The sequence below is a fragment of the Limulus polyphemus genome, unplaced genomic scaffold (assembly GCF_000517525.1).
Source record: "Limulus polyphemus unplaced genomic scaffold, Limulus_polyphemus-2.1.2 Scaffold796, whole genome shotgun sequence".
NCBI classification, from domain to species: Eukaryota; Metazoa; Arthropoda; class Merostomata; order Xiphosura; family Limulidae; genus Limulus; species Limulus polyphemus.
Genome location: NW_013666406.1, coordinates 185,332 through 197,916, shown reverse-complemented (window position 1 = coordinate 197,916; position 12,585 = coordinate 185,332). Strand labels below are relative to the sequence as shown.

Below are 12,585 nucleotides of genomic sequence, written 5' to 3'. Positions count from 1 at the left end.
GACGGCTAGCACAGATAGCCCTCGTGTAGCTTTGCGCGAAATTCCAAACAAACAAATAAACAAACACTGAAAAGTGGTCTTTTAGAGATAGTGATGTTGCTATTGTAATAGTAATTTTTCATATTCATTACTCCAGGAAATTTATTTTTCCGAAGATTTAGTTTCATAAGCTACATTTACTTAGTTAATTTTCAGCTCCTTTCTGATCTATGTAGGTATCTTGCTTTGATAATAACTAATATAACTTGATGATAAAGCCTCTGTTTTTTACTTACTGTTCTTTGTGGTGTTTTTCTGTTAAAGGTGTCTTCGTGTTATATTTTTTTAATTGCACATAAGTGCTTTTGTATAAAGGTACCGTTTCACGGTAATTGAGTAAGGCTATCTCAAATGAGTTGGATTCGCGCCCCATTTCCACAAAAGATGTACTATGCGCTTTTGAGCCGTGGGTGCACTATAAGAGTGACTGTCAAGTTCCACTATTCGGTTAGGTAAGAGTAGCCCAAAAGTTTATGGTGGCTTACTGTTGACTAGTTGCCTTCCTTCTAAGTCTGCGCAGATAGCTCGGGTATATATAGCTTTGTGCGGAAATTCTGAAACAAAAAACAAACCGTGCATTAGTGGTCTGAACATGTCTCAATTCTCTTATCAGAAGATAAATAAATCATGTAACTTAAACGTTTCTAAGTCCAGTATAACACGTGTGTCATATTACTTTGCCGTCTCATTACTGATGCCCTCCAGTGGCACAGCGGTATGTCTTCGGACTTACAACGCTAGAAACCGGGTTTCGATACCCGTGGTGGGCAGTGCACAGATAGCCCATTTTATAGCTTTCTGCATAACTACAAACAACTCGTTACCGATTTTTGTACAAAACAACTTTAGGTATTATAGTTGACTTTTCTATTTCTTTACGGTCTCATTTTAAAAGATTTAAAACTTCTGTAGGTATTTCCTTTTGCCCCGTTTGTTTGTTTACTTTCTCTAGTTTACAAAAATGGCAGGTATTTTGCTCTAGTTTCCTTGTCTTGTATAAGTTCAGTCTAACACTAATGCTCGTATGAGAGGTTACTTTGCTGTCTTTTTATTCTTGTATAAAACAAGTTTAGGGATTAATCGACTTGTTCTTTTTTGTACAGCCCCACTTTTAAGATGTATGACTCCTGGAGGTATTTCATGAAAAGCAGTAATTAAACATGTGACATTTCTTAAACTTAACAATTGATAACCATGCAGCTATTTTGCGAATCGTGTTTTGAAAATCGATTTGAAGTTTTATTTAACTCTTGTTTGTTTGTTTTCTCCCATACGAAACTTGAGACCATTGAAACGCATTACATTTTCACGTGGTTTTTTTCTTTTGAAACATATTAACATTTATATTTTATGGAAATATCAAGTATTGTGGCGTCTTCGGCAAAATAGAACTATCTCGAAGGTTTTACGATTACGACAGTGATTTGGTCGATTATCAAAAGACTTAATGGTAATAAAAAAAACGCATATGTTATGGTTAGGACTTTGTTTATCAGCGTTTATTTTTAAATGTTTTATAGGTTTATTTAACTATTTTAAAATCATTGTTTTTCGTAGTTTTCGCTTTTAATACTGTAATGAGTATACTGATATACCGTATAATCTCTGCACTAATTTATCTTATGGGAGTAATAACAGGTATAAAACATAGTTCTGTTTATGTTAAAGCTTTGTAAGAACAGCTAATATTTTATATGAAATTATAAAAACCAATTTACCACCAACAAACGAAACGTGTTTCTTTTCCTTTAGAGTAATATTCCAAGGCAACATAGTCTATATAGAAAGGGTTAAATCTCGCGAGTACAGTGACTCTGGGAAGTAGGGATGTTAATGTAAAGTAATAACCATTTCCGGTGTTTTTCTGTAAATTTGAAAAACGCCGATTTTTTTTTCTTCTTTTTGTATCGAAGATGTTATGAGTAATTTACAAAATAGAGATAGTGTTGAAAAATGAAAATATCCATTCGTTCGTTTAGTAGCCACACCTTTATTCAGTTAGTAGCCACATCTTTATTCAAGGGCCAAGCATGGTCTAATGGCTAGTGTGCCGGACTGTTAGTAGCCACATCTTTATTCAGTTAGTAGCCACATCTTTATTCAAGGACTGAGCATGGTCTAATGGTAGTGTGCCGGACTGTTAGTAGCCACACCTTTATTCAAGGGCCAAGCATGGTCTAATGGCTAATGTGCCGGACTGTTAGTAGCCACATCTTTATTCAAGAGCCAAGCATGGTATAATGGCTAGTGTGCCAGACTGTTAGTAGCCACATCTTTATTCAAGGGCCAAGCATGGTCTAATGGGTAGTGTGCCGTACTGTTAGTAGCCACACCTTTATTCAGTTAGTAGCCACATCTTTATTCAAGGACTGAGCATGGTCTAATGGGTAGTGTGCCGGACTGTTAGTAGCCACACCTTTATTCAAGGTAGTAGCCACATCTTTATTCAAGGACTGAGCATGGTCTAATGGCTAGTGTGCCGGACTGTTAGTAGCCACACCTTTATTCAAGGGCCAAGCATGGTCTAATGGCTAGTGTGCTGGACTGTTAGTAGCCACATCTTTATTCAAGAGCCAAGCATGGTCTAATGGCTAGTGTGCTGGACTGTTAGTAGCCACATCTTTATTCAAGAGCCAAGCATGGTCTAATGGGTAGTGTGCCGGACTGTTAGTAGCCACACCTTTATTCAAGGGCCAAGCATGGTCTAATGGATAGTGTGCCGGACTGTTAGTAGCCACACCTTTATTCAAGGGCCAAGCATGGTCTAATGGCTAGTGTGCCGGACTGTTAGTAGCCACACCTTTATTCAAGGCCCAATTTCAATTTGTTTACTTAACTGTAAGTTCTGTTTTGTATACTTGACGGTTTTGTATGTAAATAGAATAGTAAAGAGAAGCATGGGCTACCTAATGTTTTTAAAGATACAAAAACTTAAATACTTATTATTCCATTCAAAAATTACAATACACAGATCCTGTATTTTACAAGTCATTCAGCGTAACTCATGAGCCTCATATTTTTTCCTTTCTAGCCAATGATGTGAAACTGAGTCTCAGTTGGATCTACTCAGCAAGCAAAGTAGTGGATTAGAATCCTGTTCGATATCCATTTGAGCTTTCTTCATTTGGTTTATAGTGTTTAGTCATAGCTTTATGAAGGTATACCTGTATATCGTACCTTGAATTCATCAAACATGAAAATCTTCTGCAGTGAAAAATTCATTCTTTGTTTAAGTGCAAGGCTACACAACGAGTTATCTGCATTCTGGCCATCACAAAGACTCGAACCGGGGATTGTAACATTTTAAGTGGGTAAATTTCTCACCGACCCACTGAGAACTAGTTGAACTGTTTAAGACTCATTTATGTATTTATTTCGTCAAAAATTGAAGCATTTCTTAAACTCTAAAAACATAAATTTAAGCTTCCAATGTACCTTAAAAATTGTAGAATGCCAAAAATCAAACATATATGCCAGACTGTTGGTTCGTTTTGTTTATAATTTTAATATCACATTAGGTATTGCACACTTAAAAATTCATGCAGGATGAAATAATCAACTTAATCGGAATGCCTAACTAAGCGACGTCCTCTGTTTGTATATGTATGTACTTAACTGTTGGGACCGGTCACTGCCCAGTGGTTAGCGTGCAGGTCTATGGATTTGATGTTCCGTGACTTGCATCCTGTTAGTACAAAAATATAAAAAATCACACTCTGCATTTAAGGGCTGTTGTGTGAGTACATCATAAGAGGGATGGTCAAATTACAATGATCTGACAAGATTTGGCAGTGGATGATGGTGATTAGCTGCCTACCTTCTAGCCTATCACTTCAAAATTGGGGATAAGTAGTGCAAATAGTCCAGTAGCATCCAGTATGATTTCTTTGGTTCTTGTTCATAGCTAATTTCTCGTATTTTTTTTAATTTGTTACTATTAATACTTATGAAAGTTTTCTATCATTACTGGAGAACGTTGTTTGACTCCACACAAAAGTTTCTAATATTGGTAGGATCATGAGAAATAACTTAGAAGGCAGGACCATCCCTAGAAAAAGTGGGGCCCAAAATAGAATAAAGAATAAAAATATAGAATATAATTTTATATCTAGAACAGTTTATTGCAACAAGTACAAATGTCCACTTAGTTCAAATATAGTTAATGTTGAGTAAACGTGTTAAAAATAACATTACCTAGATTTAATGGTAATGAGATCATTATAGTTTAAAGTTATAACAGTATCATTCTCAATGGAGAAGATAGCTAACTTAGTCAAGTGATCCTGCAGCATTATTAATCACAAATAAGTCTCTATGAGCTTAAGTTTAGTGAAACTTCTTTCTCCTGAAGCAATGGTAACTGGAATAATTAGGAGGATACGTAATGCAGTGATGAAGTTGGGAAAGTCCACAGACTGTTTTTTGGAAGCTATGAAGTTCAAAATCTTCAGAGGATCAGTTTGAAATTCATTTGGAAAAATGGGTTATAAGGCTTCCATCTTCTCTACAAGCCTGAAGCTGTCAGTATCTCAGTTTTCCTCATCTGTTGGTACTTTTTCCAGTTCTTTTGCATGCTTTCACAATTCTGAATTCGACAAATTTCCAAAGTTGTAAATAAATCCAAACCTCTCATTATGTTCTTGAAGTTGTTTGAACTGTCAATTCAAAGAGTTTATTGCAGTATCTGTATATAATTTGTTTGAAACAGAAAGTTTTAAAATTTTCTTGTGCATCGTCAATCGACTGGTCCCTTCATAAGCAAACACTTTCTTTCTTCTATGGACTCTAGTGTTTGTGAACACTGGTTCGATCTCCAGCTTGTTTGCATTGCTCTTGCATCAGTCAATGTACTGACAAAGCCACTATTCTGGTATTCTTTCAGCCATTTACATGTCCTCCCCAGACTATTGATGGTGCTATCTAAGTGTTTGCTATCTTTTGCAGATCTTTGCTAACATAGTTAACTCGAAAGAGGATGTCATAAAAGGACAGTCTTCTGCAAGTATGTTCATGTCCTCTCCGTGAAGCAACTAGGTGAAACAAGATGGGAATGCTGTGTTCAAAGTGTAAAGGTTGTTCGATATCAAACTGTCCATGTCTATGATGCTCTTGTTGAGATTTCTGAGACAGTGAAAGATCCTCCAACAAGAAGTGAAGCAGAATTTCTTTGAATGGAGTTGAAGAACTTCAAGTTCATCGTTGCTGTCATATACATTTCGGGTGTTCAAGCGTGACTTCTACAGATGAATTCAAGAGCATTCTTTACTCCATGTGCATGTCATAACTACAACCTGTTGCTTGGTGGCACAGCAAAAATATGCCATCAAGCTATCTCATTTTTTCGGGGTAATTCAACACTTATATGATTTATTTTCTGGTTCAACTCACTGACCAGTGTGTGTGTTTTCATATAGCAAAGCCACATTGGGCTATCTGCTGTATCCACCGAGGGGAATCGAACCCTTGATGTTAGCGTTGTAAATTCAAAGTCTTATCACTGTTCCATCAGGGGAAAAAGCATGTCAGTAGAGCTGTAGACAATCAAATTCATGATCACTACCTTGGGAAGTGAATTCAAAATGAACTTAAATCAATTATGGGTAACAAAGTGAGGACAGCTATTGTAGAATTTCTCTGTGAAACTAGACTGTACACCAGACATCAGTCAGAAAGAGCAAAGATCATTAACTCTCTGATATATCTCAGATGGATCATCACATGTTTCAAGTAGAATTTTCAAGCACTTCATAAAGTTTATTGAAGTCGCAGAAAGTACAGGGGAAACTTATTAGAAGTTTTACTGAAAGAACTCAAAGAACTGGGCTTGGAAGTTGATGACATTTGTGGACAAGGTTATGACAATGGTGCTAACATGAGAGAAACATGTTCTTACATGATTGAATTGAATTTTTTCAAATAATTCTACAAACCCCCAAAATTCCCATTGTAAAAGGGATAAAGTCTATTATAAGATCCTTGAAATGCCATGTTGTGTTCAGAAGACAATCAAAAACGTTTCTCCAGTGAAGTTTTTCAGAGTTGATGATAGCATTCTGGTTCAGTTGATCAATTGTGCATTTTTTGTTTAATCTTTGCTCAAATTCCATCCATTGTAGAGTAGCTGTCAAGTGTTCCTGTGATCTCTCATGTTCAGACAGGAACAAATGTCTTTGTTCCAAATACATTTCTGGCCTATTACGGCTTTAGAATCTATGGGGCTTTTGAGAATGGTTCAGGTACAGATGCTCTTCTAAACCGTCACTGAACCAATATGCCCAAGTTTGCGATGAGGTAATAAAAAAATAAAATGACTGGTGTTATGCAATTCAAAAAAATTAGGTGTTAATCTTCACAGATAGGTGTTTCCTGTCTAGAATCAAGAAGTTAACAGCAAATAGGGAAATGAAAAACAATTACTACTTTGTTGAATTTGTTTTTTCTTCCTTGCTTGTTTTAGATCATAGACCTTTACAGAAATCTTTAGCATAATACCCCCTGGTGTACAGTTTATTCTCCAAAAATTAAGTTAATTTTTCCTTCCTGCAGCTCATCTAAACATTGCTGAAAAATTAGGAGTTAATTGAGCACTTTTTGAGCATAGTAAAAATGAAAGAACATATAGTGCTGTTGAACCAGAGAGAATGGAAAACTAAAAGTAATATCAGACAGTTTTAGAATTTAGTGGAAATTACAAAACATTCCCAAGTACTTAATAGAACCAGAGAGAGGTAAAAATTAACTGATATTGGTCACTTTTAGGGACTAGTAAAAAATTATAAAGATTCCAAAGTTATGTCGCAAAACCAGCTTGACCTACAAATTCATGGCAAAAATGGTATTCAAAATATTACTATAATCTGTGATAGTAATAACAGTAGTATTTTTGGTATAACACCAAAACAAACTACTGTTTTTAGTTTAGATAAAATATACACAAAAAAGTCTGGGCCAGTCTTCTAGAAACAGAACACAGTACAAAAAAAGTGTGTGTGTGTATATATATATATATATAAATCTTATACCAAATAAAGAATCACAGTTTTAGCTGTAACATCTGCATTTACATGTTCAACCTTATTAATGAACTATAAACCAGCACATCAACTATTTCGGTGCTCTTTAGATGTGTTTCCAACACACTGTAACCATTGTAGATATTTATAACTTTTTGTTAAAAACAAGGCCTGCCTTCCTTTTGGAAGACTCATCATATGTTTATAAGGAAAGTTACACATAATTTGTTGAAATTAGGTCTATCGTTCCTCTTGGATGAGACATCACATTTATTAGGGTGTGACAAGAGTGACACAGTTTGTAGATAAAAAACTAGGCCTATCATTCTTTTTGGAAGAGTTGTAATATTTATGTATGTAATGACTATGAAACTTGTAATTTATATTAAAAAACATTCCTTCCAAAATACTCCAGTTTATAAGTTTCAAGTGAAAACTGTAACATTCACTTTGAAGCTGGATACTTTACATATTATTATATATCAGGTCATGACTTTGATCTCCATTTTTATTTTAAAAACTCCTGCAGTTTTTTAGGTTTCCATTTAAAAGCTTAACATTCATTTCTAAACTAGATACAATATAGATTTAAGTATAGAACTTTGGCTTTAATCTTCAAGCTAGAGACTGTATAGTTATATAGGTTTCAGGTCACAACTATGGCTTTCACCTACAATCTAAATACTATATAGTTTTGTATATTTCAGGTCATAACTTTGACTTTTAAGCTAGAAATTTACAGTTTTTTAGATTTTAGATCACAACCATGGATTTTGTTTAAAGTCATGAGTGCAAGACTGAGAAAGGTGCTGTTGATTTGAGGCATTATGGGATATGTTTTGAAATGATCCCTTATAATTTAAAGTTTTTTGGAGGGGTGGTATTAATGTTCATTACATAGGTAAGCATCAAGTACTGAAGAATGAGAGTCAAGAAATAAGTTCTTTCTTATTTAATCACTTCAGTAGGCTTGTACCCATGGATTTCAAGCTAGAGACTATACGTTGATTCCAGCTCGTGACCATAACCTTTGCCTTAATGCTAGAGATTAATCAGTTTGATATCAGATCCTTATTCTGTTAAGCTAGAAATCTTACAGCCTTTCCAAAAGTCAGGATTTTGACTTCTACATGAAGCTAGAAACCCACAGATTTCACATCAGAACCTTCACATTCATCTGAAAACTATATACATGTAATTACTAAAGGTGTGGCGATACAGTAATATGGTATGAGGATTGTATCGTGAAACTGTGATATGATTGTATCGATACTTTGTCTGATACGCTACGATTTACGTATCTTCATGAAATTTGGCAAGCTTACAGTAAATATTATGTCTTTTGTACAGAACAAATCAGAAATTCTAATAAATATTTTTGCTAAAAATTAATGATTCAATAAAGGAAGATGAGTATTGAGTACTACACGTTGTCTTCATTTCTTTTATCAAAAACATTACATGCAAAGTAACATAACAAATCAACAATAGCAAAATAGATAGACAGATATTAACTTCTCTTGCCAGCTGCCATTTAACTGATCAATCCTGAGAATTTGAAAAATCACTGTAAAGTGTGAAGTACTTAAATAAGATAGTGTTAGTAACATAGATAATAAATTACAGACAAGACTGTCAAACTTTGTAACAAACCGTTGGTAAAACTTCTGTATCTAGATACGTATCATATCGACTACTATGATGAGATATGCATCCCTGGTAATTACCTCAAACACTGAAGGTGACGGAAGTTTTTCACCCTTTTGTATGTGTTTTTCAGCAAGATTTCTCGAAATGGCTCAATGGATTTGGATGAAAGTTGGTATACATTTGGACTGTGACCCAACTTAGAAGTGATTAATAATGGCTGGAGACGGCTTGAGTGGGTAATGAAGAAAAACTTTAATATAAGTTTAACATAAAGTGGGTTCCTCGTCATCGAATTAGAAGTGATTAGTTTTTGGAGAGCCAAGGTCACAAAAATAAAAACCTCTGTTAACATGGAGACCGATTTTTCACACTATTTTTGCTCTATAACTCAGTCAAAAAGTATTGTATTTTGATGAAACTTGGTGGATATATGTAGAACATTATTCCTCATTGCCCTGCCAAAAATAGTCCATGTTAGTTCATAACGGCAGACATACAGACACATTTTTGTACTTTTTTTTAGAGCCAAATATGATCAACGCTGTGTGGTGGCGGTATGCGCTCTATTGAGTGTCCCTCTAGTTTTATATGAGATCACACTATTGACCTCCATAAATCTAGAGACACTATGCTTTATTCTGATATGGATACAGAATTGAAGAACAAAAGTACATTTGATTAACAGAGAGATACAACTGAACGTAATACAAATATACAGCTTCAGTGAAATGTATAACAATAGAGACAAAGAATTCTAGAAAAGTTGAATTCCCCAAACATAGTTAAGTCAGTTAAAACTTTTACCACAAAACATGATACCAATACTAAAGATTTCTTTAATAAACCTGTGTACAATTCCTCCTTAATATATACTGATGGACTTGGAAAAAATGAAGTACAAACGTTATTGTAAAAAAGGAGAATTTTTACAAATTGTATTATTCCCTTCATATGCTAAACTGAAATGTTTGCATTCTGAGATATTTGTATGTAATTTAAAATTGTTAAATTTAAATGCAGAAGACCAAACTTGTATAATCCTAAACTTGAACCCAAACTTGTATAATGTTTTGTAAAAACTTTGGCCATGAGAGGATCTACCAATTGTATTGAAGCTTAAACCATACTTATTAAATTTAATGAAGTAACACTACCAAGGAAAAAATTATAAACTTGTATGTTAACAGATGATTTAGAAATAATCAGAAATTTAAGTATTTTATGAAGTTTAATTTTCTCATCTCATTATCTTTCAGTGCACGTTCCATCATGACAGCTTTCAAGAATCATGCCGAGTATAGAGTAGTTAAATACAATGTCTTTCACCATTCTCGTGAAATCAAAGTACTTTTATGGTGAGTTTGATATATTGAAACATTCTACAGCTGTTTGGGTAAGTTTTGTCTTGGTAAATCATGTTCAGTTAGAAGGAAGCATTATTCAGCTATTGAGGTAGGTTATGTTTTGGTAAGTCATGTTCAGGATGAAACATTATCCAGCTGTTATGGTATATTGCTATGGTAGTGGCAGGAGTTAACCCTCTATTGCATACACTATGAAAATACTGTGGAAAAAATGTTTTATTTAAATTTCTTACTTAAACAAGTCTATATTACACACACAAGTTTTTGTGAAATATATTTTGGTAAGTTATAAATGTGTACATTACCTAGAAGTAACATTGTTCAATTGAGGAACCAACAAAAATAATTCCATGGTTTATTTAAACAGTTACCTGGAAGTAAGAGTATTTTCAATGATATTATTGAAGCATTTGTATGTGTGTTTAGCAACAAAATAAGATTTGTTACCTGTATATTACAATGTGCATTAAAGGGTTAATGTGATGAAGAACTATCCAATGATTAATTAATATGGTAGTTTTCAGAGCTAATATGATGGAAAATAGGCAAGGAATTTGATGATATGGTAGGAAAATTGGCAAGGAATTTGATGATATGGTAGGAAAATAGGCAAGGAATTTGATGATATGGTAGGAAAATTGGCAAGGAATTTGATGATATGGTAATTTTGTTAGGGTTTAATATGAATTTTTTTGTGGAGTGGATTGTTATTGTAACTTGGGTATTAAAAAACACATTGGGTTTCGTAAGATATAGTGGTCAGGGTGTGGTATATTATATAACTAACAGTGCATTAGCTATGGCTACTAGTGTTTTCGATTGTATATTGTAGAAACTTATTCAGCAACGCCCTTTGCTAAATTGTACTTTCCCCTAAAAGTTCATGGTATATATTTATTTACATAAACCAAAATCAATAATAATAATAACCATCCACTGTGCCTTTGAAAAACCGTTATTGTTTTGGTTGGTATCACTTTCTTCGTTTTCAGATATCATTGTTCAGTCTTGTGGTTCATCAAACTATTGTTGTCTGTTGAATCAGACGGAAGGCTTCGTCGACACTGGATATGACAGATACAGTGTGGTTGATATATTGTAATACATTCTTCTTTGTTTTCACTCGCAAGTTCTTGGACCACGTGTATCTATTTATCTAATATGTTTCATTTAGAACGTTATTGCAATACTAATTAAAGAGAATAATGATTCAACTGTTTCTGTCTAGGAGTGCTTTCTTTATCTCGGGAGGAGTCACTTTTTACCTGCTTTTCAAAGTATGTCGTCATTCCTGAAGCTACTATTGCTCTAGTCCCGTGACCCAGAACAGCAACGTCCTCTGAAGATGTGAAGGGTATCGTATTCTTAAGCGTATACGACACATACAGGCTTTATTGTTTTAAGGGGAAAAAAAAGGATTTAGATTAAATTGTATCCATATTTTTTACTATGCTGTTGAGAATTAGAAGCATTTTTATTTTTAAGGTGATCCTTTACTGTTTCATTTGCTTTTTCGTATTCATTGAAATGTTTGCGGCACTAATTGGTTCAGTTTGTGTATTTGACTTGACACGTTTTTGTTATTTTTGTATAAGTAAACATCTAAAGGTCTTTTCATCAATCACAAATGTATTTCAAAGTGTAATAAGGTGAAATTTCGCGACTGTTTACATATTTTTAGAGTATCAGAAGTCTATTTCAAAGTATTTCTTGTTTAGGATAAGAATAAGCTACGTGATATAGAATAAGAATGAAATGTTTTTTGTACAGAAGGATCACTTGTATATGTTACGCGGGATAGCACATGCTAGAGGTAGATCAAAATTAGTCATTTTTTCCATAAAAAGATAAGTTGTATTTCTTATGGGGTTTAGTGTAAAGTGAGCTTTAAAAAGATTTTGATAATAAGTGTACACTCCTAAAATAATATTCCTATATGTAAATGTACTTCAATAACGATTAAATAACCTGAAAGAAGTGACGGCTAATTTTTTGTGTAACCTTAAAGTTCGGTTTGTGTGTGTTGATGTAGATGTGATTGTTTTATATAAATGGATTGATTTCAGTTAGCACTGCCTTTCGGTCTTTTTTTTTTTTTTCACATTGATGGTTTGCCAGAAAGTCACAACTATTCACCTAACTAATAATATTATTTTAAATACATTTTAGCCGGAGTTTGTTGAAAAGGAATATTCAACAGATTTTAGAAGTAAAAAAGCTATAAACTGCAAAACACTCAAACAATGTGCCTTTGAAGTTGCCGAAATAACGGCAACCGAAAGTCTGTGTATAATTTGATGAAATTTTAATTAGAATTTTAAACATGATTATATAGTTTTAAAGACCTTGTGTGGTTAATGAGAGCGAAATTAAGACATTGAGGATACCCCCCATTCTTGTACAAAAGTCTAAAAAACTTCGAATGTAAATTGTTCTTTTATATTATTACGTTAATATACCATAATAAACTACAAATGTACCATTGGCCCAGCATGGCCAGGTGGTTAGGGCACTCGACT

General features: G+C 33.9%; 1 protein-coding gene across 7 annotated transcripts in view; it reads left to right on the top strand.

Moving 5' to 3' along the window:
• LOC106460563 (pre-piRNA 3'-exonuclease trimmer-like) overlaps positions 1 to 12,135 on the top strand; it is an 84,857-nt gene extending 72,722 nt beyond the window's left edge. For all 7 annotated transcript variants that reach the window (XM_022387315.1, XM_022387313.1, XM_022387314.1 and 4 more), the window contains exons 22-23: positions 9,959 to 10,057; positions 11,295 to 12,135. In XM_022387315.1, the coding sequence (XP_022243023.1) occupies positions 9,959 to 10,057; positions 11,295 to 11,361 (166 nt within the window). In that variant the 3' untranslated portion in view covers positions 11,362 to 12,135. The remainder of the gene's footprint in view (positions 1 to 9,958; positions 10,058 to 11,294) is intronic.
• Positions 12,136 to 12,585: the final 450 nt, after the last annotated feature.